Source organism: Plasmodium fragile (assembly GCF_000956335.1).
Source record: "Plasmodium fragile strain nilgiri unplaced genomic scaffold supercont1.13, whole genome shotgun sequence".
Classification (NCBI taxonomy): Eukaryota; Apicomplexa; class Aconoidasida; order Haemosporida; family Plasmodiidae; genus Plasmodium; species Plasmodium fragile.
This window is the reverse complement of record NW_012192593.1, coordinates 40,347-63,278: the sequence shown is the minus strand read 5'-3', so window position 1 is coordinate 63,278 and position 22,932 is coordinate 40,347. Positions and strand designations below refer to the sequence as shown.

General features: G+C 35.1%; 7 protein-coding genes across 7 annotated transcripts; 4 read left to right on the top strand and 3 right to left on the bottom strand.

The window, feature by feature from the left end:
• Positions 1-2,113: 2,113 nt before the first annotated feature.
• Positions 2,114-3,547, top strand: AK88_01475 (uncharacterized protein; the record flags this gene model as incomplete). Its single annotated transcript, XM_012479110.1, has 1 exon — positions 2,114-3,547. The coding sequence occupies one exon, from the start codon at positions 2,114-2,116 to the stop codon at positions 3,545-3,547; it is 1,434 nt and encodes a 477-aa protein (XP_012334533.1).
• Positions 3,548-6,075: 2,528 nt separating this feature from the next.
• On the top strand, positions 6,076-7,068 carry AK88_01474 (uncharacterized protein; the record flags this gene model as incomplete). Its single annotated transcript, XM_012479109.1, has 1 exon — positions 6,076-7,068. The coding sequence occupies one exon, from the start codon at positions 6,076-6,078 to the stop codon at positions 7,066-7,068; it is 993 nt and encodes a 330-aa protein (XP_012334532.1).
• A 1,142-nt stretch (positions 7,069-8,210) lies between these two features.
• On the bottom strand, positions 8,211-9,840 carry AK88_01473 (uncharacterized protein; the record flags this gene model as incomplete). Its single annotated transcript, XM_012479108.1, has 2 exons — positions 8,211-9,436; positions 9,762-9,840. 2 exons carry the CDS (start codon positions 9,838-9,840, stop codon positions 8,211-8,213), a joined length of 1,305 nt encoding a protein of 434 aa, XP_012334531.1.
• Positions 9,841-11,495: 1,655 nt separating this feature from the next.
• AK88_01472 (uncharacterized protein) lies at positions 11,496-12,389 on the top strand (the record flags this gene model as incomplete). Its single annotated transcript, XM_012479107.1, has 1 exon — positions 11,496-12,389. One exon carries the CDS (start codon positions 11,496-11,498, stop codon positions 12,387-12,389), a length of 894 nt encoding a protein of 297 aa, XP_012334530.1.
• An 893-nt stretch (positions 12,390-13,282) lies between these two features.
• AK88_01471 (uncharacterized protein) lies at positions 13,283-17,101 on the bottom strand (the record flags this gene model as incomplete). Its single annotated transcript, XM_012479106.1, has 3 exons — positions 13,283-16,421; positions 16,610-16,799; positions 17,047-17,101. The coding sequence occupies 3 exons, from the start codon at positions 17,099-17,101 to the stop codon at positions 13,283-13,285; spliced, it is 3,384 nt and encodes a 1,127-aa protein (XP_012334529.1).
• Positions 17,102-18,023: 922 nt separating this feature from the next.
• AK88_01470 (uncharacterized protein) lies at positions 18,024-19,455 on the top strand (the record flags this gene model as incomplete). Its single annotated transcript, XM_012479105.1, has 2 exons — positions 18,024-18,418; positions 18,705-19,455. 2 exons carry the CDS (start codon positions 18,024-18,026, stop codon positions 19,453-19,455), a joined length of 1,146 nt encoding a protein of 381 aa, XP_012334528.1.
• Positions 19,456-19,864: 409 nt separating this feature from the next.
• Positions 19,865-22,768, bottom strand: AK88_01469 (uncharacterized protein; the record flags this gene model as incomplete). Its single annotated transcript, XM_012479104.1, has 1 exon — positions 19,865-22,768. One exon carries the CDS (start codon positions 22,766-22,768, stop codon positions 19,865-19,867), a length of 2,904 nt encoding a protein of 967 aa, XP_012334527.1.
• Between the last annotated feature and the right edge of the window lie 164 nt (positions 22,769-22,932).

Below are 22,932 nucleotides of genomic sequence, written 5' to 3'. Positions count from 1 at the left end.
ACGGCACTGCCCAGAAGATTCGTGATTTCGCCTCTGTTGCAACAGCACTACTCAAAATGGTTACTTTCGAATTGATGAATTTCCGTTCTAATGTAAGAATGCAGGAAAATGGGCGCAATTCAGTTGGTCCCCTTTTCACGGCACTAAAGCCCCTATGTATTGTAAACGAGCAGATGGACAAATAAAGCAACATATGGCTTATGGCTATACAAGAATGACATTTTAACCTATCAATCCTAACCCAAGCAAGGTGAACAAAACTTGCGCATTGTGGAAAACAAAAAAAAAAAAAAAATTATAATTTTATCGTACAAGAGATAAAATTGGGAGGGGAAAGGAACCATTTTGTTCATGTGTGTATTTTTTCCTCTTTGTCATTAATCTTACAAAGGTTACATGAATATTGCTGCCATCATTTGGTGTCCAGGGGCAGTGGTAGAGCGGTAGCATAAAAAATACGCTTTAAAAAAAATGTTCATCTGTCATTTGTGTTCATACCTGTTTCTGGGCCTACCCCAACTCTGTAACATTTTAAAAAATGTAAAAATATGAGTTAGTTTTTTTTTCGTAAAATGTTTACCATTTGTAATAAGTTTTTGCTTTTTTTTCCTTTTCAGAGTGTTATTATTAAATGTTACGACTGTTAGAAGGCATAAGAAGTAAACAACGTTATTCCCATCGAGAATAAAAAATACAAAAAAAAATTAACTTTGTGTTGCTGTACGTGTTTTTGTGTAAGTTTGTTCACAATTAAGCACTTGACTCTTTTTATTGCCCTTTCCGCTTCACGAGCTGCAGCGCGCCTTCCACTTTTTTAACAAAATAAGGGGGCGCAGAAAATAAAACAACGCGGTGTCAAACATCTGCAGAAAAGGAGGAGGCAAACATAATATTACAAGGGGGTACAGAACACAACACAAAAGGCAGTATAAAAAGCAAAATGGATAAGAAATTAATGGTTTTGGGGTATTGTTGCTTTGCCTTAATAATTTTTGGAAACCCCATGGGTGATGTTGCATGAAAATGCTGATGCACGGGCAGAATGCAGGATTTAAACATATAGGTTCAAGGGGTGTAAACGAATAAACCCGAGCGCGGCTTTTCTAACATAGCAGAATACCGTGGTATGGTATATTAGAGTATCCATGAAAGGATTCCATGCATGAATGCGTTACATGAGGGAGAGAAATACGCGTTTGGTATGTCCACGCTGATTACTTTGAATCAATATATTTTTTGCATATTGCATGCGGGGCAGCGAGTAGCATATACGAAAAAAAAAAGAGAATGAGTATAAATTCCCATAAACAAATGGGGAGGAGGGGGCGCTTCTACGTAGCAAAATATATACATATATCATTCAATGATGACCACGCCACAACGCAAATTTGGATGTTTATTTAAGCACTTGTTTATGTGGTAGCCTTAAAGCCTCTTTTGTATTTGCTTCGCAAGATCCAAGTGGATTTATTTGTACAAGCGCCACTATTTCCCATCCTCCTCCTTCTCCCCGTCAAACCCAAAGCGAGAAGAATTGGCAAAATTAATCATTTATTTTTATTACAAAAAAAAAAAAAAATAAATAATGAGATACAAACACCTAAAACGTTTCCTTTCTCTTGAATTGAAATGATGTTTTTTTTTTTTTTTTCAATATAAAAAAATAATTGAAATATTAAAGGATTTTTTCTTTTTTTTTTTTTTTTTCATGATTTTGTAGTGAACAATCATTCTTAATTTTTACATCTGTTGCCTTTATATATATGTACACATATATATATAGATAAGTATATGTATATACTTTACATAGGCATATAGAGGTTTATATTTCTTAAGCCTTAGCTTTTTTTCATTTTGAAACTTCCAAGGGAAGGACGAACCTGTGCTTATTGTTCCCATTTGTGGAGAACCGCGTACATTGTTTATTGTATGTAAATTTTTGTACATTTACGGTGCTGCGTTCGCCATCTCGCGAATTTTATACAAAAAGTAGCAAAAAAAAAAAAAAAAAAATTTGTAGTTTTTTTTTTTTTTACCTGTAACAAGTAAAAATCGGTAGTATATTTTACCCATTACGTGTTAGCACCTTGTATCTTCAAAACTCAAAACAACAATGAGGACAAATACGCAAATAATAATTTTCTTCCTGTTGGGATTGCTTAGCTGTACGTGCGGAGCTGACGGAATCAGCAGCCCACACAGAAGTAATGAGAACGCGGTAAATGGCAACAACGGAAATAAAGGCAACGGAAATGGAAGCGATGTACCAGCGTTCACTGGAGGAAATAACAATAACGTGAACGACAACAATAATGACAACAATTCTAAAAAGAATGGAAAGGACGCATCAAATAAAAATGATAAGAAGAACGATAATGGCAGCGGCTCAGATGAGAAGAACTCTGTAGATAATGCTGACAATGGTAGCGGCAAATCTGATGCGAATGGCAACCAGAATGATGAAGGTAGTAATAAAATGAATGAAGCATCTTTAAAGAAAATCCTTAGAATTGTTGATGAAATGGAAAATGTTCAAGTACTTCTCGATGGAGATTACAACATGTTGGATAAGTACAGTGTCAAATTAGTTGACGAAGATGATGGAGAAACTAGTAAAAGAAAGATCATTGGAGAATATGATTTGAAGATGTTAAAAAATATATTATTGTTCAGAGAAAAAATTTCCCGAGTTTGTGAAAATAAATACATTACAAATTTACCAGAACTCCAAAAAAAATGCTCCAATGTGGATGACCCCAAATTAAGTAAATCCAGACAGAAAATTAAAAAAGGATTAGCAAAAAATAATACGAGTATTGAAGAATTTGTCTTAGAGATGTTAGAGAATTTATTTGATAGAATTAATGAACATTTTATTAAAGACGACTCATTTGATTTAAATGATTATTTAGATGATTTCGAACTCATTAATTATATAATTATTCACGAAACATCCGAATTGGTTGATGCACTATTGAACGCATTAAAGTCCCTGAATTTCAAATTGGAGTCCGCATCTTTGGATAAAATGGTTAAATTTGCACAATCAGGAATGAACTTAAATTGCAAGATGAAGGAAGACATAATTCAGTTACTTAAGAAATCTTCTGCCAAATTCTTTAAAATCGAAATTAACCGAAAGACCAAGATGGTATACCCAGTACAAGTTGAACACAAAGGTGGCAACATGAAACAATTCGCCCTTAACTTCCTTCAGAAAAATAATGTCTGTGAACATAAAAAGTGCCCATTAAACTCCAACTGCTATGTCATTGATGGAGAGGAAGTCTGCAGATGTTTACCAGGATTTAGCGACGTCAAAATTGATAATGTTATGAACTGTGTTAGGGATGATACCCTTGACTGTAGCAACAACAACGGTGGTTGTGATGTGAACGCAACCTGTACTCTTGTAGACAAAAAAATTGTGTGTGAGTGTAAGGACCACTTTCAAGGAGATGGAATATACTGCTCCTACGGCATTTTTAACTCCATCAACAATTTCATTTTCCTGATCTTGTTCCTTTTGTGCTGGTACCTGTTCTAAGTTGAATAGTTTGCGGCGCAGTTGTGACGGTTACCACTTGTATTGTACCAACTCGGGTGTATATTTCTATGTCCGTGTGTATCCATTTTTGTATAGCACAGTTGTGTAGTTTTTTTTTTTTTTTTTTTTTTTTTTCGCCTGCATGAAATGTACATATAGATTATAAAGTTGTGTCCACGTTGGAAATTTTCTACAAAAATGCGTCATCCATTAATTTTTTCATTATTTTGGTTATTTCGTTAATTTATTCATTTTTTTTATTTCTTTTTTTTTAAAATAAAGCAATTTTTTGAAGCGTTTTACATTATCATAGTAGACTCTAGTTCTTGTTAGGACGTGTATGAAACTTTTAGTAATCGCTTTCTTTGTGTACAAAATGTGTGGGTGATAAATCATTCTCGATATATATATTTTTCGCGTAAATGATCCTTTATACTTCATTTTTTTTGAAATGTGCATACTGCTTTAAACATTCATGCAGCTTCTGTATAGTTTTCGAATTTTATGAGATTTCACAATTTTTGCCAACTTAACAGATTTTATCACCATTTAACTTTGTTTACCCACCACTAAATACGTCCAAGGAAATTATATTCCTGGGTCTCCCAGGATTGAGCGCATAAAGGACTGGTTGGAACGTTTAATCGGGTCCCCCCGTGCAGCATGATGGATTTAATGTTGTGCGTTCAACGCTTTGCTTCTTTTTGTGCCGTCAAGGTTTTGCTTATTTTTATTTTATTTATTTTTCTTTTTTTACAAAGTGAACTTCCCTCACGTGAACGTGGACGCGTCTGACACTGCTTTTGGATGTTTGCTGCAACATTTTTGTAGTACATACTTGTCTACTACACTTTTTTGCAGTACGAGAAAATCTGCCAAATGAAGCAGCATTGGGGAAAATATGAGAAGATTCCGTGGGGATGTTTAAACTTGACAAAGTAGGAGCAGGTGAAGGGGATATAAAATAGGTTGGCATGCCTTGTGCACAGCTTTGTATATAAGCGCAAAATAGTTAATATGTGCACATTCTTTGGTAAACGCAAAAATGGGTGCTGTGAGAGCAAGGGGCATTTTGCGCGGTTTTACTTCGTTTGTAAACTTTGACAATTTACTCAGTTTTTTTTTTTTTTTTTTACGTAAAAAAAAATGCTTTGAGGGACATGAAAAAAAGCGAAGTACGTACATCACGGCGTAGCCTATGAAAAGTGCCCTAACTCATTTTAAATTTAGGTAAAGAACGCGAGTTGTTTGAGGAATTATTTTATTTATTTTTTTTTTTCAAATGGCTTAAAAAATTTGCTCAACTCGCGTTTCAGTTAAGATAAGTGTGCACGATTTTGTGTAATCTGTTTTTTATGTTACAAAGATGTACTGAGGAAAATACGCGAAAAGACAAATACGTGAACCAAGTTGACAATAAATAAATAGTTTCGTAATGTTATTTTTATAAACTGGCACATGTAGAAAAAGGGGGAGGAACAAGGGAAAAAAAGAAAAAAAAAATGCAGACTGAAAATGTAAGTGGCGTGTATGTGTAAGAGTTTATCGAGGTTGGTTTGATGAATTTTGTTAAATTTGCCCTTTTCGTTTTTTTTTTTTTTTTTTTTTCTTTTTTTCGTTCCATTTTCGTCTTTTTTCTCCACTTCTTAATTGATGCCATGTTATCTTCATTCTTAAATGCGTTCGTGCGTTTTTTTCGTTTGACAATTAAAATCGGGATTGGTACAAGTGACTCTTCGCAAGTTATACATTTGCAATGCTGTCTTATGATTTCATTACATTCTTTTCTTTAATGTGGTTGAGTTTTTTTTAAAATCCTTCAAACATAGCTTACGTTAAAAGCATTATTTGAGTTATATATATATGTGTATATATATATATTTTTTTTTCCCATTCATGTGAAACAACAGAACAGAATTGCTTCTTATTAAATGTGAAGATATTGCAGCCCTTTTTTGTTTTTTTCTTTTCCAACTGTTTATATATTATCCGCACATTTTTTTTTACTTTACAAACACGCACTTATGGGTACATGCTGAGCGCGCAAATGTGTGCATGTGCGTATATAAACATGTAAGTGTACTTAAAATGAGCATTTACCGTCTGTTGTAATAATTACATTCCTTTTCCTATTTTGCGTTCATCGTGTGTAGAAGAGTAGGACAAGCCTGTGTCTTGAAAACAGAATGATGAGCTGTTCTCACGCCAGATTAATTGTTTAGACGTCTTACACTTTTGGGCGACATGTTTCTAGTAGCAATGGATAGGACTTATTCCATTTGTGGATTCCCCGTTTGATGTTTGTTCATGCTGTTTTTGTTTTTGTTTTTGTTTTTGTTTTTTTTTTTTTTTTTTTTTTTTTTTTTTTTTTTTTTTTTTTTTTTTTTTTTTTTTTTTTTTTTTTTTTTTTTTTTTTTTTGGAAACACGTTTTTCAAGGGTGTCCACATTTTTTAAGTATACTGTGTTAACCACTTAGGAGTTAGTCACATTGTCGAGGAAAAAACGTTGGTGCTCCCTTTTCCGCATCATGGGCAACAGTTGCAAGAAAGTCATACAAGCCAGACGGAACAGAACCCCGCCTGAGGAATTCAACCATCGCTTCGATTTCGTAAGTGATAATAACTCAAGTTGGAATAACATGAACTATTACAATGATTTATACATACGAAATTTTAACCGAGAGAAAGAACCATTAAAAGAAAACGACAACACATTAGCACATAAGGATGAAAGCAATTTCCATGCCAACAGTTCCTTGGTGTATATCGATGAGCTTTATGACATTTTGGAAAATGAAAAAAAAGTGAAGATAAAAAAAGTTGACAACTCGGATGTAGAGGAATTCCTCATTATAGAAAAGCACATTAAATTAAAAAGGAAAAAGAAGAAAAATAATCCTTTCAAAAAGAAAAAGGGAAAAAATGTGAAAAAAGAAATGAGCCCTTCCTCATTAAGACACATAAATGGTGACAATAAGGGGAATGGCTTTGATGTGCCGTCTTTCCCTGGAGATAACTCTCTGAAAAAAAAAAAGAGTAAAATGAAAAATCGAGCATCCTCGAAAATTACTGAAGTGGAAACGTGGTGTAGTTCTTCAAATGATAATAGGTATGATATATTTGAGGAGGACAGAAAGCACATGTTGAAGCAACGCCAAATGAACATGAAGGATAATCTGAAGATGGGTCCCCAAAAGGGTGGCAAGAATGCTAGGGCTAATCGTAACAATGATCAGAATGTCCAGGGTAAGCTCAACAGTGTCGCTAACATGGACGCCAGTGCTCCGGGAAATGGTTACTATCGTGGCAACGATTTCAGTTTAACGTTTGAAACAAGTGAGGAAAAAAACTCGCAAAAGGGAAAAAAAACGGACAAAAAGGTTGGCAAAAAAGTTGGCAACAAGGTTGACAAAAAAGTTGACAAAAAAGTTGGCAAAAAGGTTGACAAAGAAGCCGACAAAGAAGCTGACACAAACGCTGACAAGGTTGCCAACACAATTGGTGATCTATTCCCAGATTGAAAGTTGGAGTTACACGAACAGGGAAAGAAGTGGAAAGACCAGAGGGGCCAATTGTGTAACCACACTCCAGCCTTCTTTCCTCAGAAAAAAGGAAAAGTATATCACGTTATAAATATAAATTGCACCTACATGTGTGTTCTAACTCTTTTCAGCATTCCTTGTGCGTGCGTAGTGGAAGAGGGTTAAGCGTTGATCCCTGTGAGAACTCCTTTTTTTTAGCCAATTCGTTTTAATTTTTTTTTTTTTTTTTTTTTTTTGTTTTCCACGTCCACTTAGTATTGCTACTTCAAGCTGCTTTGTCCGTTTTTCTTTTCTGAGTTTGAATTTCTTCCTCGATGTTTCATTTGTTGTAAAAACATTTGCGAAGTTTACATAGCTACGATTAGTTTAAATATTATATAACATAATTATAGACGCGTTAAAACAATGGATGATATTTTTCAAAGTTAAAAAAAAAGGGTTACAAATGAGTTAAAAAAAAAAAAAAAAAAAAGGGTAATTTCAAAATGGGAACTGAAAAGGGGGAATTTAATAAAAAATTAGATAGAAAGAAAATGATCACATAAATTCGAAGATAATACAATGAGTAAGACAACTGAATTATGGTAGATGTGGTTAAAATTAAAAAGAGGCGAATGATGTCATGTGCCTAATGGAACAAAATGTTTGGCCGAGCACCATTTGAACTAGCGTTGGAGGCAAGGCACATTTTCCCTTGCACATCACTCAAAAAAAAAAAAAATAATAATAATAATAAAAATATACACACACATACGTACATATGTACGTATATTTACATATAGCCTGTTGAGAAGTGCATTATAAATGTCTGGAAAGGGTAAAGGTAAGAATAGCGCGTGGGTGTGCCTTCCATATCCCAATGTGTTATTTGTTTCTTATGCGTTATTTTTTCCTTCTTTGGGGGGAAATGTTCTTAAAAAGGGACAGCTCTCGTTCTGGTAACATAAAATGAGTAAAAAAAAAAAAAAAATGCGCATTTAATCGCTGCTGAAGTGTGAGTTACTGACCTGTTAAACTTTTTTTTTCATTTTTTTGTACAAATTGTTTTGTGCTTTGTAATCTGTTCTGCGTTGGCTACACCGCTGTTTGCGCAGGGTTCATATGCCTCCTACATTACCTGCTCAAGTTTTGTTGGCACACCACGAGAGGAAGATGACCCAAAAAAAGTCTGCGAAAAAAACCACCGTGGCTTGATAAATCCTCGGAACAAAAACAAAATTAACTAATGTTAATGGTGTCCATGTCATCAAAGAAATGAAGAAAACCTTCATCCCAGTATTCACAATTTTGTCAATAATTTCTGACTTCCTTTGATTTTTTAACATACCATTATAAAAAAAAAAAATTGTTAAGTGGATAGGTCCAAAAATAAAATTATCAAACAAGGTAGGTATAAAAGATTTGTACAAAAAAGTGTTCGGTTTGGACTTTATAAAATTTGCTAAAATTTTCCCATACCACCATGTCATGATTGGCCCTTCTAGGGTTAACCCAATAGTAGACATTCTGATCGTTCTTAAAAAATCATATTCATTGCCTTTTTTATGTAATTCCATCATTTGACAAGCTATGTCCGCTATAAAATATAACGTACCCGCTATTAGGCAATTCATTAATAGGAGGTGTTTTTCGAATAAGTTGTTAATTATTTGTGACATTTTACTCGTGTAAGGGGATAGAATTCCCTTTTGGACTTTCTTATTGTTTGTGCCACTATGAATATAATCTGCGTTTCCGCTGGTGCGTAGATCCATTGTGGTCCTTTTTTCCGCCGTCCTGATTGTATCACTGTTTTCATTTTGATGTGCGCAATGCGCGTTTGGGTTGGTGCCTTCGATACTGCTTTCTAAAGTGGCTTCACTGGTGCTTGCACTAACACTGCCTGTTGCTTGGGAACTTTTCCCATCATTCTGGTTTTTCCCTGTGTGTACGCCTTTCCGCACTTCAATTTGGAAATATCTGTTCTTAGCCCGTAAGCTCATAATGCTGCTTGCATTTTCTTGAGTAATTACACATCCCTGCGTTGTTGTGGTTTGAGTGGTGAACATGCGTGCGTTCACGCTTGCCCTGACTGTACAGTTACGCATCACGTTATGTGTGTAAGTGCGGTTATCAATGGGGTTCGCCCTGTTCAATGTGTCCCCTTTTAAGTAGGTATTTATTATGTGGATTATCTTTTCACTAGCTTTTCCATATTCGCTTCTTCCTAATTTGGTCGTCTTAAATTGGCTTAATTGCATCTTTGTGCTGAAGGACAGGCTACTACTGTTTACCTTAACGCCTTCATGGTTTGAGAATTTCGAAAGTGTGCACCTTTCCGCAAAGTATGGTCTCTTGAAATTGTAATCTATGTATAGGGAGAAAGAGAATGTGTAGGGGGGGGGGGGAAATATATATATATTATAAAAATGTGCAATGCGTATGCAATTGGGCATCTAAAAGGAGGACGCAATGCACACACAGGTACACATGCTAATTCTTGGTTGGAGAAACATTTGTGGTAAAAAAAAAAAGAGGAAAAAATGCCAGGACTGGTTTACGCTGCACAATCGACATAAATGTACACAACGGTTTCCCCCCAACTGTCTAAGAGCATATAAGGGAAATTGTAGACACAGGCTATGACGAGGAGTATGCAGTGGCAATGCAATTTGAAGAGAAAATTGAATTACCTTTTACCGAGGAATTCACATTTTTAAACACGAAATTTATATGTTTTCTCTTAATATCCATGTACGCATTTATCAGCATTATTTATCCTTTCCAGGTGCTCTTCCACAAATGTGTAACAGGTGGTAGCTTTTACCTGAGCTTCGTTTGAGTTGATATGGTCGTGGAGGTTGAAAGGGTAGATTCAAATTGTCTTACTTTCCAAATTGTGTGTTTTTTTTTTTTTTTTTTTTTTCTAAGTTCAATTACGTTGTTCGCAGAAAAGTATTGCATATGGCCTTTTTTTTTTAATATGTGTAGTTGCCAAAACTGAGGTTGAAACAAACTGGCGTTAAGGCATACAAATATTGTGGTAAATATACAGTACGCGCCTCTCCCCCTTTTTTTTTATGAATTAATTTTTCATTCCAGTAAATTGTAAATTTCAGCGAATCGAACATAAGCCATCTTCCCTTATGTCATTCTGTTTTCTTCATTATCTTGTATTAAGCCAATATTCTTATGCTTTCCTTTTTTTGACGTGACGGAAAAGGGTACTGTGTTGCGGCATTCTTTTTTATAATATATACACAACGATTTTCAAGCAATCGTTGGAGTTGCTTATGGAATACAGAAAGGGGGGAGCAAAAGTAAAAATAAACTACCGTTTCGTGAAATGGTTAAATGTTGCTCTACTTAAAATGGAGGGTAAAAACAGGAAGAGAATAAAAAAAAAATTAATTACATGCTGGAAAGAACCACTTATGTTTTTAAAAATTTAAAAAATCGACAAATTTTTAAGGAGTTATATATATGTTCATCCCACTGGATCTATTACCACTTGGGGAGACTTCAAAAAAGGGTTTTAAAATTTTTTCAAAATTTGAAGAATTTTTTTTTTGTTTACACAACAAAGGTAGCATTTTTTTTTTTTTTCCTTTATGAGGATGATGCCTTTTTACATGTTGTACATTTATGTGTGCATTGCGGTCGTAGGGAAAGCATTAAGATTAACAGCGTATTTTCTGCGAAGATAATAACACATGATAAATACGTTGGCACAACAATGCATCTCTGCTGTTGAAGGGCTTGGGCGAAAAATACAGATCTGAACTTTTACCATTTCCAAGCGAAAGCAAGCTAGTTATAACTGAGCATTGCGATGTTATGATTAAGAACAAGAAGAAGAAAAAAAAAAGTTACAATAATGATGTGCCTCACTATTTGTCGTTATTTCATCTGACGTCTTCACGTTCTGCACAAATAATGGAATTTTTTTTTTAATACCTGCTGAATCATTTTTATGAATTTTTATTTTAAGTATACCCTGCACGAGCATTTATAAGATTATTAAACTACACCCGGTGTGTGACATTTGTCTTAGCTTCTGATTCATGTGTTCCTAATTCTGTGAACTTCGAAATGGTACAGGTACAGTGTGCATTCGGGGGTACTCACAATTATGAATAGTACGTTCGTTTAACTTTTTTAGTGAGAAATAAGGTATAAATGTGCATCATTAGTTATGGGGCAAGGCATTTTCTGTATGCTCGTGTTTTTTACAGGGCAGTGTTGATTTAACGCATAAAAGACACCACTGCGGTTGATAGGACGAACGCTTTTTCCAAACCGATAAAGAAGGGAAAGGGTATTGTACACGTAAACATAAGCGCACACATGAGCATATTTATTAACATTTTTATGTATCCCACGTGGAATAGTTCATGCTTTTGTTTCATTTCTTGTTCTTCGTTAGGATGAATTTAGTCGACTACGAACTTTCCAGCGACGAAGAACACGGTGAGGAACCTCAGAAATGGGAGATTCAGCACGGAGATTCAGTAAAAGGAGAAAATGAATGTACAGATAATAAAAAGAATGAAAAAAAGAGAAGGGACAATAGCGCTAGTAAGAACGTAAATCACGATCTTGGTGGAAATGAAACCGATACGGCGTGTGCTAAAAAAAAGGCGCATATCCATCTAGCGAAGAAATGGGATACGGGTAGAGCAGACGCATCCGTGGGGGATAAAACGCACGACGCAGGTGAAATGCGTAACGATGTTATTGCAGAGGTGAAGGGGGCATCCAGTGAAGCGCCTTTATCTAGTAAATTAAAAGGCGCAGACAAAATGTCAGATTATGAAGGTTGCGTTGGCGGTGACGATGACGAAAACTGCATTGATGGCAGCGGTACCGAAGTATGGTCAGGTGAGCATCAGAGGGAAGGGGACAACAATCAGAGGAGCGTACCACTAGTGAGTGAGCACACGGATAGCTTAATTGGGAAGGGAAGCAACCTCCTAGACAGTAATAACCTTATGAATATCAGCGTAAACGAAAACAATTTTGATGACTTATTTTTCCTGCCCCCAAATGAGTACTCAGATTGTCTGAACCAAAAAATAGAGGAACTGTCAAAACTGTATGAAATAAATTTAACAATTAATAAAAATATAATTAACTCAAATGAATATAAAAATCCCTGCATTTTGGAAAAAATTATGCAGATTTTTCAAATTGATGTGTATTCATCTAATTATCCTTTGAATATTTACAACCCTAATGATTTTTTATCTATTGATTTGTTTAACGAAAAAGGAGAGGAAACGGATCAGAAGAAATCCAAGACCAAGTGGTCTAACCATTGATAAGTATTTTACATTTGTTAAGTTACACAGGGTTGTTTTGCATTATGGAGGGGGTGGCTATAGTAGACGGCGATAATCTCTATGTTGTGCATGAAGGGTGGGTTCCAAATGTGTGTTAACATGCTTTAGGAGTAACCCTTCTTATAAAAAGCTAAAAGAATAGAAGCAACGAAACAGATGTTATATGTGGGATTGTAGGATACTCTGGTTACCTGCTAATATGCAACAATGCTGGTGCACATGCGGGAGGTGAAATAGGCATCCAGATTGTGCATCCCAGGAAGCACATTTGGGTCAATCGATTTTGTGCCACAAAAAAATGAGCACACATAGTACTTAAGGTTTAATTAGAGTTAAAAAGTTTACATTATTGTTGTTTGGAGGGAGGACAATAAAACCTCCTTTTACGTTATTCAAAAATGAACAAAGAGGAAGTTACATATAGGCCTAAATGCAATTTGGTAGGCAAAAATGAAGTTGAGATGGGGAAGTGCAGGACAAGGGCACCCGTGCAACGTACGCAAAAAAGAAAAAAAAAAAAAAGATGATTTAAGAAATGCCCCCAAAATTGGAAGTGTTGTCAGTAATGATAGTAATATATCAAAAAAATATATATATATCTAAATATAATGATTAAAAACAAAAACAAATTTCACATCAGGCCAACCAAATGACTGCAGCATTCTGCCAAAGCATGTGGCTGGGCACATGCGCATCCACAACATGGCCAATTTTGTGACCACACAACGCAATGGTGTACCAGTCTTAAAAAACGGCATCACATAAAACGGGGGAAAATATCCCCATGTTGGAGATGGGCATGTCCCTCCCCTTTTTTTTTGTTTTGTTTTTTTTTCCCCCTGTGGGACGGACAAAAGAATACGAACTGCTTCTCACTTACTTGGAGTAACACCATAAGATAGATAATTCGAAATGAAGGAAAACTTATCAGGAGAGCCTTGCAAATATTTAAAACATTCATCAAAATTGTTGATGGCATTTTTGGCCTTTTCCTTGAGTAACTTCTTTTCATTATCCTTATTTTGACAAAGGATGCAATGTTCCTCCCCATTTAGACAATAAAAATGATAGGAATGGTTACACAAGAAATGGATAATTGGGACGGATAATATTTCCTTGCAGATGGAGCAATAAGTATTATCAATAATGTGAAAGTTGTACTTTTGGCTGGCTTTTTTTTTTTTTTTAATTTTATATAACTCCCTTTTATCTCTCACTACTTGAGCATATATTTTATTTATATTTCTGTTCATTTGGTTTATATACGAAATCACCATTTTCTTCACGCATCCATAATTTTTGTTATATTTTCTCAGAGTGCTTATCAGGTGCAACAATGATATAGATGATTTTTTATTTAATATTTTTACAAACCGCGTGAGGTATTTGTCATCATTTAGTAAAGACAGGTAATAGAAAATGTAATTGTGGCACATGGAGCCTTCTTCCTTCAAGAGGTACATACACGTGTTAAATAACTTTTTCGCAAATTCTTGATTTGTAATTTGTATTAAGTTGTAACTTTTCAGTGGGGTGTTATGACTGTGAAGATTGATTTTGTGCATTGGGGGTTGTAGTGCCTGCTTTGCGTAATTCAGTCTAAATTTTTTCATCATTTTTAGGGTCGTAAAAAGGAAGTACATATCATGCTTGTTCATTTTATTGGAGACGTAAAGAAGCCCCTTGTTGTAGTTATAAATAGACAACAGAATGGCTGATAGGAAGGTTATATTTTTATCTTCATTTTTTATGAGCTTATCTATGTTGAAGGTGAGGACATGGTTCTCTTTTTCTTTTGTCTTGTATTTCTGAAGCAGAATCTGCATGACGGTGACGAACAGGATGTAATCATATTCCCCATTGAATATGTCGAACTCTATCTTTTTGTTACTTATTATGTTAGCTGTAGTTTCAGTTTCGTCGTACAGTGTGGTGTCGTGGGGCAGAGGGGAGGGTTTATGTCTTTGGTTGGTTTGTGTTGGGAGGATGTTCTCCTCCTGTATGGAAAGGTTTTGCGAATTTTTTTGAGAATCCCTCGCTGTGTCATTTGCTTCCACCACGCTTCTTTTTTCTTCCCCCCCTGAATTTTTTTTATCGAGAAATTTAAGGATAAAGAGAAAGAGAAAATCTATGTTGTCAAGGAATAGGGGAATAAATATTGTCAAATTTAAATTGTACTTTTTAATGATTTTTTTTAACAAAAGAATGGTGCGTTGCGGGAAATATTTGATAAACTTGTATCCATATCTAAAAAGCAGAATGCATATATTTTCTACGTCCAGCTTGAATATATATTTAAGGCTTTTTTCGTAATTTTCAAATTTGTCAATGAGGATGGAGATGTAGGTCAAGTGGTCTTTATTCTTTTTTGAAAATTTCAAAACGATATTGTAGTATCCAACATTGGATAAAAACTTGTACGTTTTTTGCAAATTTATATTATTTTTATTGTTCTTTATGAAGGATATGATTTTTTTCTTTTTGCATTGTTTCTTGTAGCAAGTAAGAAGCATCATGGTGTGCTCATCATTGAAGAGATGTACTTCGTGTAAATTTTCCAGATATTTGGATAAATATTCATATAACTCTAGGTTTAAATATTTGTGAATAACGATGGCTGTTTCTAGGAATCCTATGGTGTTGATGTAATGATGCATGGCTAGTTCGTACTTCTCCTTTTCGAATAAAAAATCGGCATATATGTGATGCACATGGCCAACGTTAATTGTGTGATAATTTTTGTTCAATTCGGCAAACTTTAATAACCAAAGGAATAACTTTTTTTTTTTAAACATGTGTACAATTTCGTTCATGTTCTTTTCTTTTATGACAACTTTTATTTGATTTCTACAATTTTTAAAAAGTTTGTTTAATGTAAATAATTTTTTTGAGTAGTACTGTTTGTCTTCTGCGCTGTTATTTCCATTTCTGGGGGCCTCATCTTTTCGATCCAAAAATATATCATACTTTAAATCGCCTTTCATCATCAGGTTACTACTGGCACTATTATTGTTAATACTGTCATTGTACATTTTTAGAATATCGAAACTTTTGAATTTGCTGCTTTCTGTTTCTGTGAAGATATTGCTTATGCTATCAGTTTTGCTGTTTTTCCCCTGGTTTACTACTTCTCCAGCTGCATTCCATTTCATTTTTAATTGTTCGTAAAAATAAAACTTGTCCACCCTTACCTCTGGCTGGTGTATGTATTCGTCGACAATTAGAAAAAGTAAGTTGTTAAAAAATACAACGTTTGTTATGAGGCAGTTAAATGTCCCTCGGAAGACCTGCAGCTTCATTTCTTCATGTATTATATATATGTTCACATAAAACTTACTTCTAACTTGCGTGAGTAGGATTAAATAAAATTTTACTGCGAACAAATTTATAACTTTATTGTCTAGCAAAATGTATTCCAGACTTCTATTGCTGAGATCCAGCACAAAGAGAACATTCAATACATTATGGCAGATGTACAAGACGTTTATTTCTTCGTTGTATGTGCACAACACCGGCTCGTGGAAAGGAGATGGTCCATTATCATTATTGCTGCTACTGGTGTGATCACTTGTGGGGTCTTTTTCCCCATTTTCACTGTTGCTTGTGCCTCCATTGGAGGTTCCTCCGCTCGTTTTCGAAGAGTAATTCTTGTCCAACGGGATGCATTCGATGAATGTATAACTTATGGAAGAATCTTTTATGATCAATCTGTACACATTTATTGAATTCTTTTTCATCACTATAAGGATGTCCTCTCTACATAGGAACATGTTTTCGTAAAGGTCTTCCTCCTCCACTTGAGTTAATTCACTTTTCGTGATGGTGTAGTCATGATTTATGTGATAAAATGAGATTTTTTTATTTTCTAGGGTAGTTATATAACTGAGGCACTTGGAAATTAGCGTCTTCTTTATATTCTCGATGTTCTTACTTAGTTGTATTTTTTTCAGCAGGGTGAAGTTGTACGCCCTGATGTTATAGATGCTGCATACTAAGGCATTCTTGCTTTTGCTAAAAAAAAAAAAGGAGGCGGGTGAACAATAAATAATAATATGGATACTAGAGGAAGCGAGCAAGTATGCACGAGCCCTAGATCAACCACGTTATGGGAAAAAAAGGGACATAAATCGAATGGCAGTGGTGCCGGTACAACAGAGAAGAATCACATATCGGCGCACTAGTCCAGCTCGCGGAATTACCCAAGCACAATGAGGTTATTCGTTTTATCACAAAAACAAAAATCGACTACGAACAGATCTGAGTTTATTGTAGTAACGTTTAGATTAACAGGGTCTATAAAAAGCAGCTTGTCTACAAACACGTTGATAAATTTTTTGGAGGTCGAAAAGTATATCCCTTCATGGCTATTCAAAAAGTTTTGTACTTCACCTGCGGAAGTGAGGAGGCACATGCGTATCGAAATGAAGTACAGAAAAAATAAAAAAAAGTGCATAGGTGTGTATACACTATGGGGTTAAACATATGCAAGCATGTATAATACCCTACGCACCCATGAACTGGCAAGCTTTTACAAGGGTGCCGTTGTACAGCAAAAGGTATACTTGCATGGAAAAATAGAATTTGTTCATGATGAGAAATGCGATGGGGTTGCTTTATTTCCGCTCATTTCCTTTACCTGTATCTTTCGTTTGGTCTCTGTCAAAAAGCTGCAATTTTCTAAAATTGAACATCTTGTCCTTATGTACATGAATATAATGTATATTTCTGCTAAGTAATTTTTTTTTTTCATTTTTCTTTAAACTTAGAAAATAACTATAGAACAGAAAAAATACTATCTCATTTACGAAGCCAATATATATATATATATATATATATATATATATATAACGCTTTCCTTCCAGCGGCTCTGTATTAATCTACTTTTGCACTGTTCCTTTTTTCTCTTTTTTCTTTCTCAATATGCCAGGAAGTCCTATTAGAAGAATTTTTCCGTTTACGCTAATTGGGCCTTGGCGCATATATTTCTGAGCTTGTACCATTTGAAAGTCATATACGCACAAAAACTGTCATTTTTTTTTTCATCCATATTTTTACGCCAAATATGTTATTTGGAGTGACAAATGTGGGACCAAAATTTATACTCCAACGCATTAAAGTAGATATTGCGGCTGTGATAAAAAATAAAATTTTCTATGCGTGAAAAAAAAGAAAAAAAAATATTTTTTGGAGGACTTTTGCAGTGCCTATTTGGGACGTTCTGGTAAGATGGAGCTTTTTGCACTTAAAAATGGGAGGCACGTGTTGGAGCAAGTGAAGGCCTATATGTAAGCTAAAATGGCGCAAAAAGGGAAGATGTAAACAAACAAACAAAAAAAAAAAGGCAAAAGAAAGGGGTAATGTAACAAAAGGAAACAAACAAAAAGGGGAAAAGGAACCATAAGTGATAACAGCAATAACAAGGGGAAGAAGAGATGCTAAGGCAGAAAATGTCAGCGAAATTTAACTCTGTGGAGTGTGAAATGCGAGGGTCATAATTTGGAATATATACGCACATGCCCATAATATCTTTATGGGAGCAAACATAACAATGTGCCGCTCCATACGCATATGCTTATGATGCTAGGGAACGGTTAACCTTGTAGAAAAAATAAAATGAATGACCCCAAGGAAGGTGTGAAAATAGAATTGCTGCGCCTGAGCCCCCCAGGTCTGAACCTAAACATTTGGAACTTGTTCAAGATTAAGGAAGTAGCAAATATCGATTTTGAAAAAAATGAAAATAAAGAGGACATGAGTTTGTCAAATGAATTTAGCCTAAGTCTGCCGATCAATTTTGGGAAGATATACATTGGGCAGAATTTGAAGTCCCAAATTAATATTTCCAATAATTTGAAAAATGAGATTCAAATAAGTACAATCAGTGTTGACGTTATGACAAGGCAGACCACGTTTAATATATATAGAAGTGTGGAACATGTCACAGTACAGTCTAATTCTTTTTTTAACTTTGTAACAACTTTTTTAGTGACCTTTGCGGACATGTTCACGTAAGAATGATTGATAATGGAGGGTCCTAAGGGAGCGTGTTTTGGTGGTGCCTGTTAGCATTTTTCTGTGTTTGTTACCGGTGGCACGCTCATCACGCGAGTTAATATGTGTTGCTATGCACAGGGTAACTTTTCTCTGTAGACCAATTCATTTTTTCCATTTGTTCCTTTTTTTTTACCTGATCACTTTCTTTGATGTGGTTGTCTTTTGGCAGAGACAATTATCCTCACTTTTTTTTTTTTTCCTTATTATATATTTTTTCTTTCTTTTTCGCGTCTCCCACAGAGTTCACTGTGCAGTGGAATACTTGCAAGGAAGTGAAAAGAAAAAGTTGAGGAAGGACTTCAACTTTATAAGTAAAAATCCGTTCCATTTGAAGACATTGATACTTCAGAAGGAAGACAAAATATACATAGAGGCGGTAGTGAGAAATATCGAACAGGATAACATAATGCTCAATGATATTATGTTTAAGGACATAAAATGCGAACTGATAAAAAATGAAGACGCGCTTAAAACGCATGATGGGTTGTACTATTTGAAGCAGAATGATGAATATTCCATGATTTTTTGTGTAAAGGATGAGGAAAGCAAATTACACATTTTAAAAACCCCATATGATGAAAATATAACCAACATAGAGATGCTTTTCTTCACAAGTAATGGTGGTAGAGGCATAAACAATTCGCACTTTTTAAAAAAAAACATAATTACAGATAACATCCGGATATACCTGAAGGAAAATGAGAATCCTTTTTACGTAGTAAATAAAATGTACAAATTTGAAATTGTGTTTGAAAATAATACGGATGAAAGCATCCCTTTGGAAATACTCATTCACAATAATTCCGATATTCATGTGGTGAACAATTTTGTAAAGGCCCACATAATTGAGGAGAGGAAAAAAGTTTCCCATTTTTTTTACGTTTTGTTTGTTAACCCTGGAGTTCATTTTTTTAATAAAATTACGATATGTAATAAGAAGACTAAAAAAAGAATAGATTACGTGAAGCTATTCAGGCTGTTCGTGAAATAGCGCGCTTGTGAGCATGCACGAGTGTAACATGCACTTTAATACGTGTCTACACGTGTGCATATATGTATTGGTGTGAACAAGTGGTTCCACACGAGTGTATACATATAAGCATATGTACCTACCCGCCGGTGCACACGCAGGAATTACATACATTTATGTGCGTATACATACGACTTCCAAACGAATAGCGTAAAAAAAAAAAAGAAAAAGAAAAAGAAATAAAAGTAAAAAACAGGTGGACAATGCGATATACGAAAAAACGAGAATGAGTTTTTCATATTCGGACAAATAATTTTTAAAATTATAGCAAAATATATATATATATATATATATATATTGTTTGTCTACTCTTTAAATGCTGTGGAATTCACAAAAAAGGGTGGTGCCCCCCCAAAAAAAAAAACAACGATCACTTCTTTGTATTTTGCTCTAGGACAAAATTAGCCGCATTACCCACGATCAAATTGATTTTTCGAACTTTCGTTTCTTCTTTGTTTACTGACAGGTTGATTTCTTCGCATTCATCTTCGCTGGACGTATAATCATGTAGCTGGTCTTTGTTAAAAAAATCTACTTCGTCGTAGAAGGTACTTTCAAAGTAATGTTCGTCGAATGTTAAGTCGTTACATTTTTTCTCAAAGTAGTAATTATTGTACGCTTTCACCTCGCCCAATTCGTTATGATCAAAGTAGTAAAAGCTAACATATCCGTCTGAACTCGAGCATGCACATATGTTGCCCAGGTTATTCCATGATATATCTGTGATTGGGCACAGGTGTATATTTTTGACTATGCTAATTGGAGTGTCCAGAATTTGGCTGTCGTAAAAGTAGACGCTTCCGTCAAAGGTTCCCAAAGAGTAAATGAATCTTTCTTCTTTTTTGTCCTTCGTTTCGCAAATCTCTAGCTCTTTTTTTTGTTCGCTGCATTTATCGGCGGTGTCCTGCTTTAGATCGAGGTGCGCCTCCCCTTCGATATTGTCATGTTGGTCGTTTTGTTCAGTTTCGCTATTTTCGTCATTTCCCTCATTTTCTCCGTTTTCGTCGTTCTCTTCGTTGTCTTCGTTCTCTTCGTTATCTTCATTATCTTCGTTATCTTCATTATCTTCGTTATCTTCATTATCTTCGTTTTCATCGGCATCTTCCTCCGTGTCTTCTTCTGCTTCTTCCGCTTCGCCCACCAAATCTTCACACTCCTCTTTCTCCTGCTCCTCTTCATTCTTGTCAAGGTTATTGGACAGGGAGTAGTCCCCTGTGGAGTCTATGAAATCCTCTTTCTCGTCATCATACTGGACGTCGCTATCCGAGATAGTGCTACTAACATCTTCGCTCACATCATCCTGCACTTCAGTGTCGTTAAAGAGCAAAGTTTTCTCATAATTTAGCTTTATCAAATGTTCATAATTTTTTAATTCATTAATAAACCCGTCTTCATCGAACATTTTTCTTTTTTTATTCGCATTGTCACATCCATCTGCATCATTTGACGTTGAGCTCATCAAATGCTTGTAGCATCGTTTGAGTATATTATGGTGTGTCCTTAACTTAAAAGTATTATAATTAAATTTGGCTACTAGAAAATGGCTGGTTTGGGAGAAAACAGTAAAAAATGGGATATTGTACCTAATGAACAAATTCTTATGATATATATAGAAGCAGCTGAACGCTTTTGTTTGGGTGACTGTTTTTACATTTTCTTCTGGTTTTGTGTTTTTGTCATGCAGTTTTTCAATTTGTTCGAATTGAATTCCACTTGGTGCTATTAGAAATTCTCCATTGGGGGAAAAATCAATGCGTCTGAAAAAGGAAGGCAGCATTTCTTCGCTTGAGAACAAGCATCTTTTTAATTTTTTTTCTTCCTCTTCTTCTTCCTCATCTTCGGGTTCATTCTCTCCAACTTCTTTTTCTTCTTTTCGCGTGCACATTTTGTTTTTATTTTCATCAACGTAATCTTCTTCATGGTCCTCATTTTCTGCGCGTATCCCCTGTGTTTCGAATGTTCCCTTCTGCTCGGCCTTTTCTTTCTCCTTTTGTCCTTCAACTGCATCGCCTTTCCTTTCATTTGGGAATTCTTCGGTCAAATCATCCGGTCTGCATTGCATTTCTTTCTTTTCGTCAATTTTAGTTGCAGAGTGTTCATGTCTGTCTGCGCCCTTCTCGTTAAACTCATACTCATTATACGTGATGTAAGCGGTGGATCGTTTTTCTAGCTGGTCTGTTTTTATATTTTTTATGGAATTTTCCAGTTTCCATGATTTCCCATCGTTTTTTTTTTTCCATATTTTGAGGGTCTGGTCAGCACTAAGAGAAGCCAAAAACTCGTTGTTCAGATCGAGTGATATTCCTTGGATAAATCCTGCGTGTCCTTCTAAAACCTTTACCTTGCAATTCCCGTTTTTAACAAATTCTATTATGTTAATGTTATTATCCTCATTTCCTATGTATAAGGTATCGTTATTCGACCAAGTGATGCTGTTGATAACTCCACTGCATCTGAATGAGCCCACTATATTCCACCATTCCTTATAATCTAGAAAGCTTATATCATACCCTAGAGGAATATTTTTTGGTTTTTTGCTTTTTTCCCAAATGTATAAGAATTTGTCTTCCCCTCCACTGGCTAAATATCTACCATTTTTGTTAAAACGGACACAATTTATTTCTCCGTTATGACCGATAAACCTGCTTAAACATTTGACTATCAAGTCGTCTTTAATATATATTCTCCATAAGTGCACAAATTCATCTGCGCCACAGGTGGCGATGTTAAACTTGATAGATTTTTTTTTGCCTTGTGTAGTTTTTTTATCCTCTTCGTCCTGGATGTCACTCTCTACATGTTCTTGTTCGCCTTTCAGGGGCACAGGGGTGAGTTTTTCTTGGGGGGAACTGTTCCCCGTACTGGTATCACAGCAATTATTTTTCTTGACTGTGCTGTTTTTTTCGTTATCATCTGTGGCATTTTCATGACTACTAAGGTTCACCGTGTTGTGAACGGTGCTTACCTCGCATTTTGTGTCATCGCCGATTATGTCTTCCTCTATTATAACTTCCCCGTTTTTTTGCATGCCATTTTGATGGACGAAAGACAAGGGGGGGTTATTCTCCCCCGGCTCTTCCTTCTGCACTGAAGAATGTGTGTCACATTTATTTTCTTTATCTTTTATAAATTTTTTAAATAACTCATATTTCTTATTTAGCTTTTTGACGCTGTAGTAGTTGGGGTGTGGTTGTATGTCCACAGAATAAATTCGGTCGCTCCGTTTGTTATCTTTGCTATGCCACAATATTTGGGGTAAATACACTTGTGGCATTTTTCTTTTGACGAAATGGGAAAAATACGAAATGAAAAAAAAAAAAAGAGAGAAATATGCAAAATGCAAAAAAAAAAAAAATGAGAAGAATATAAGAAATAAATAGAGACGGGGGCCGGGGGCGTAAAGCTTCGATGTGAAACGTTGATGCGAAGGGGAAATTT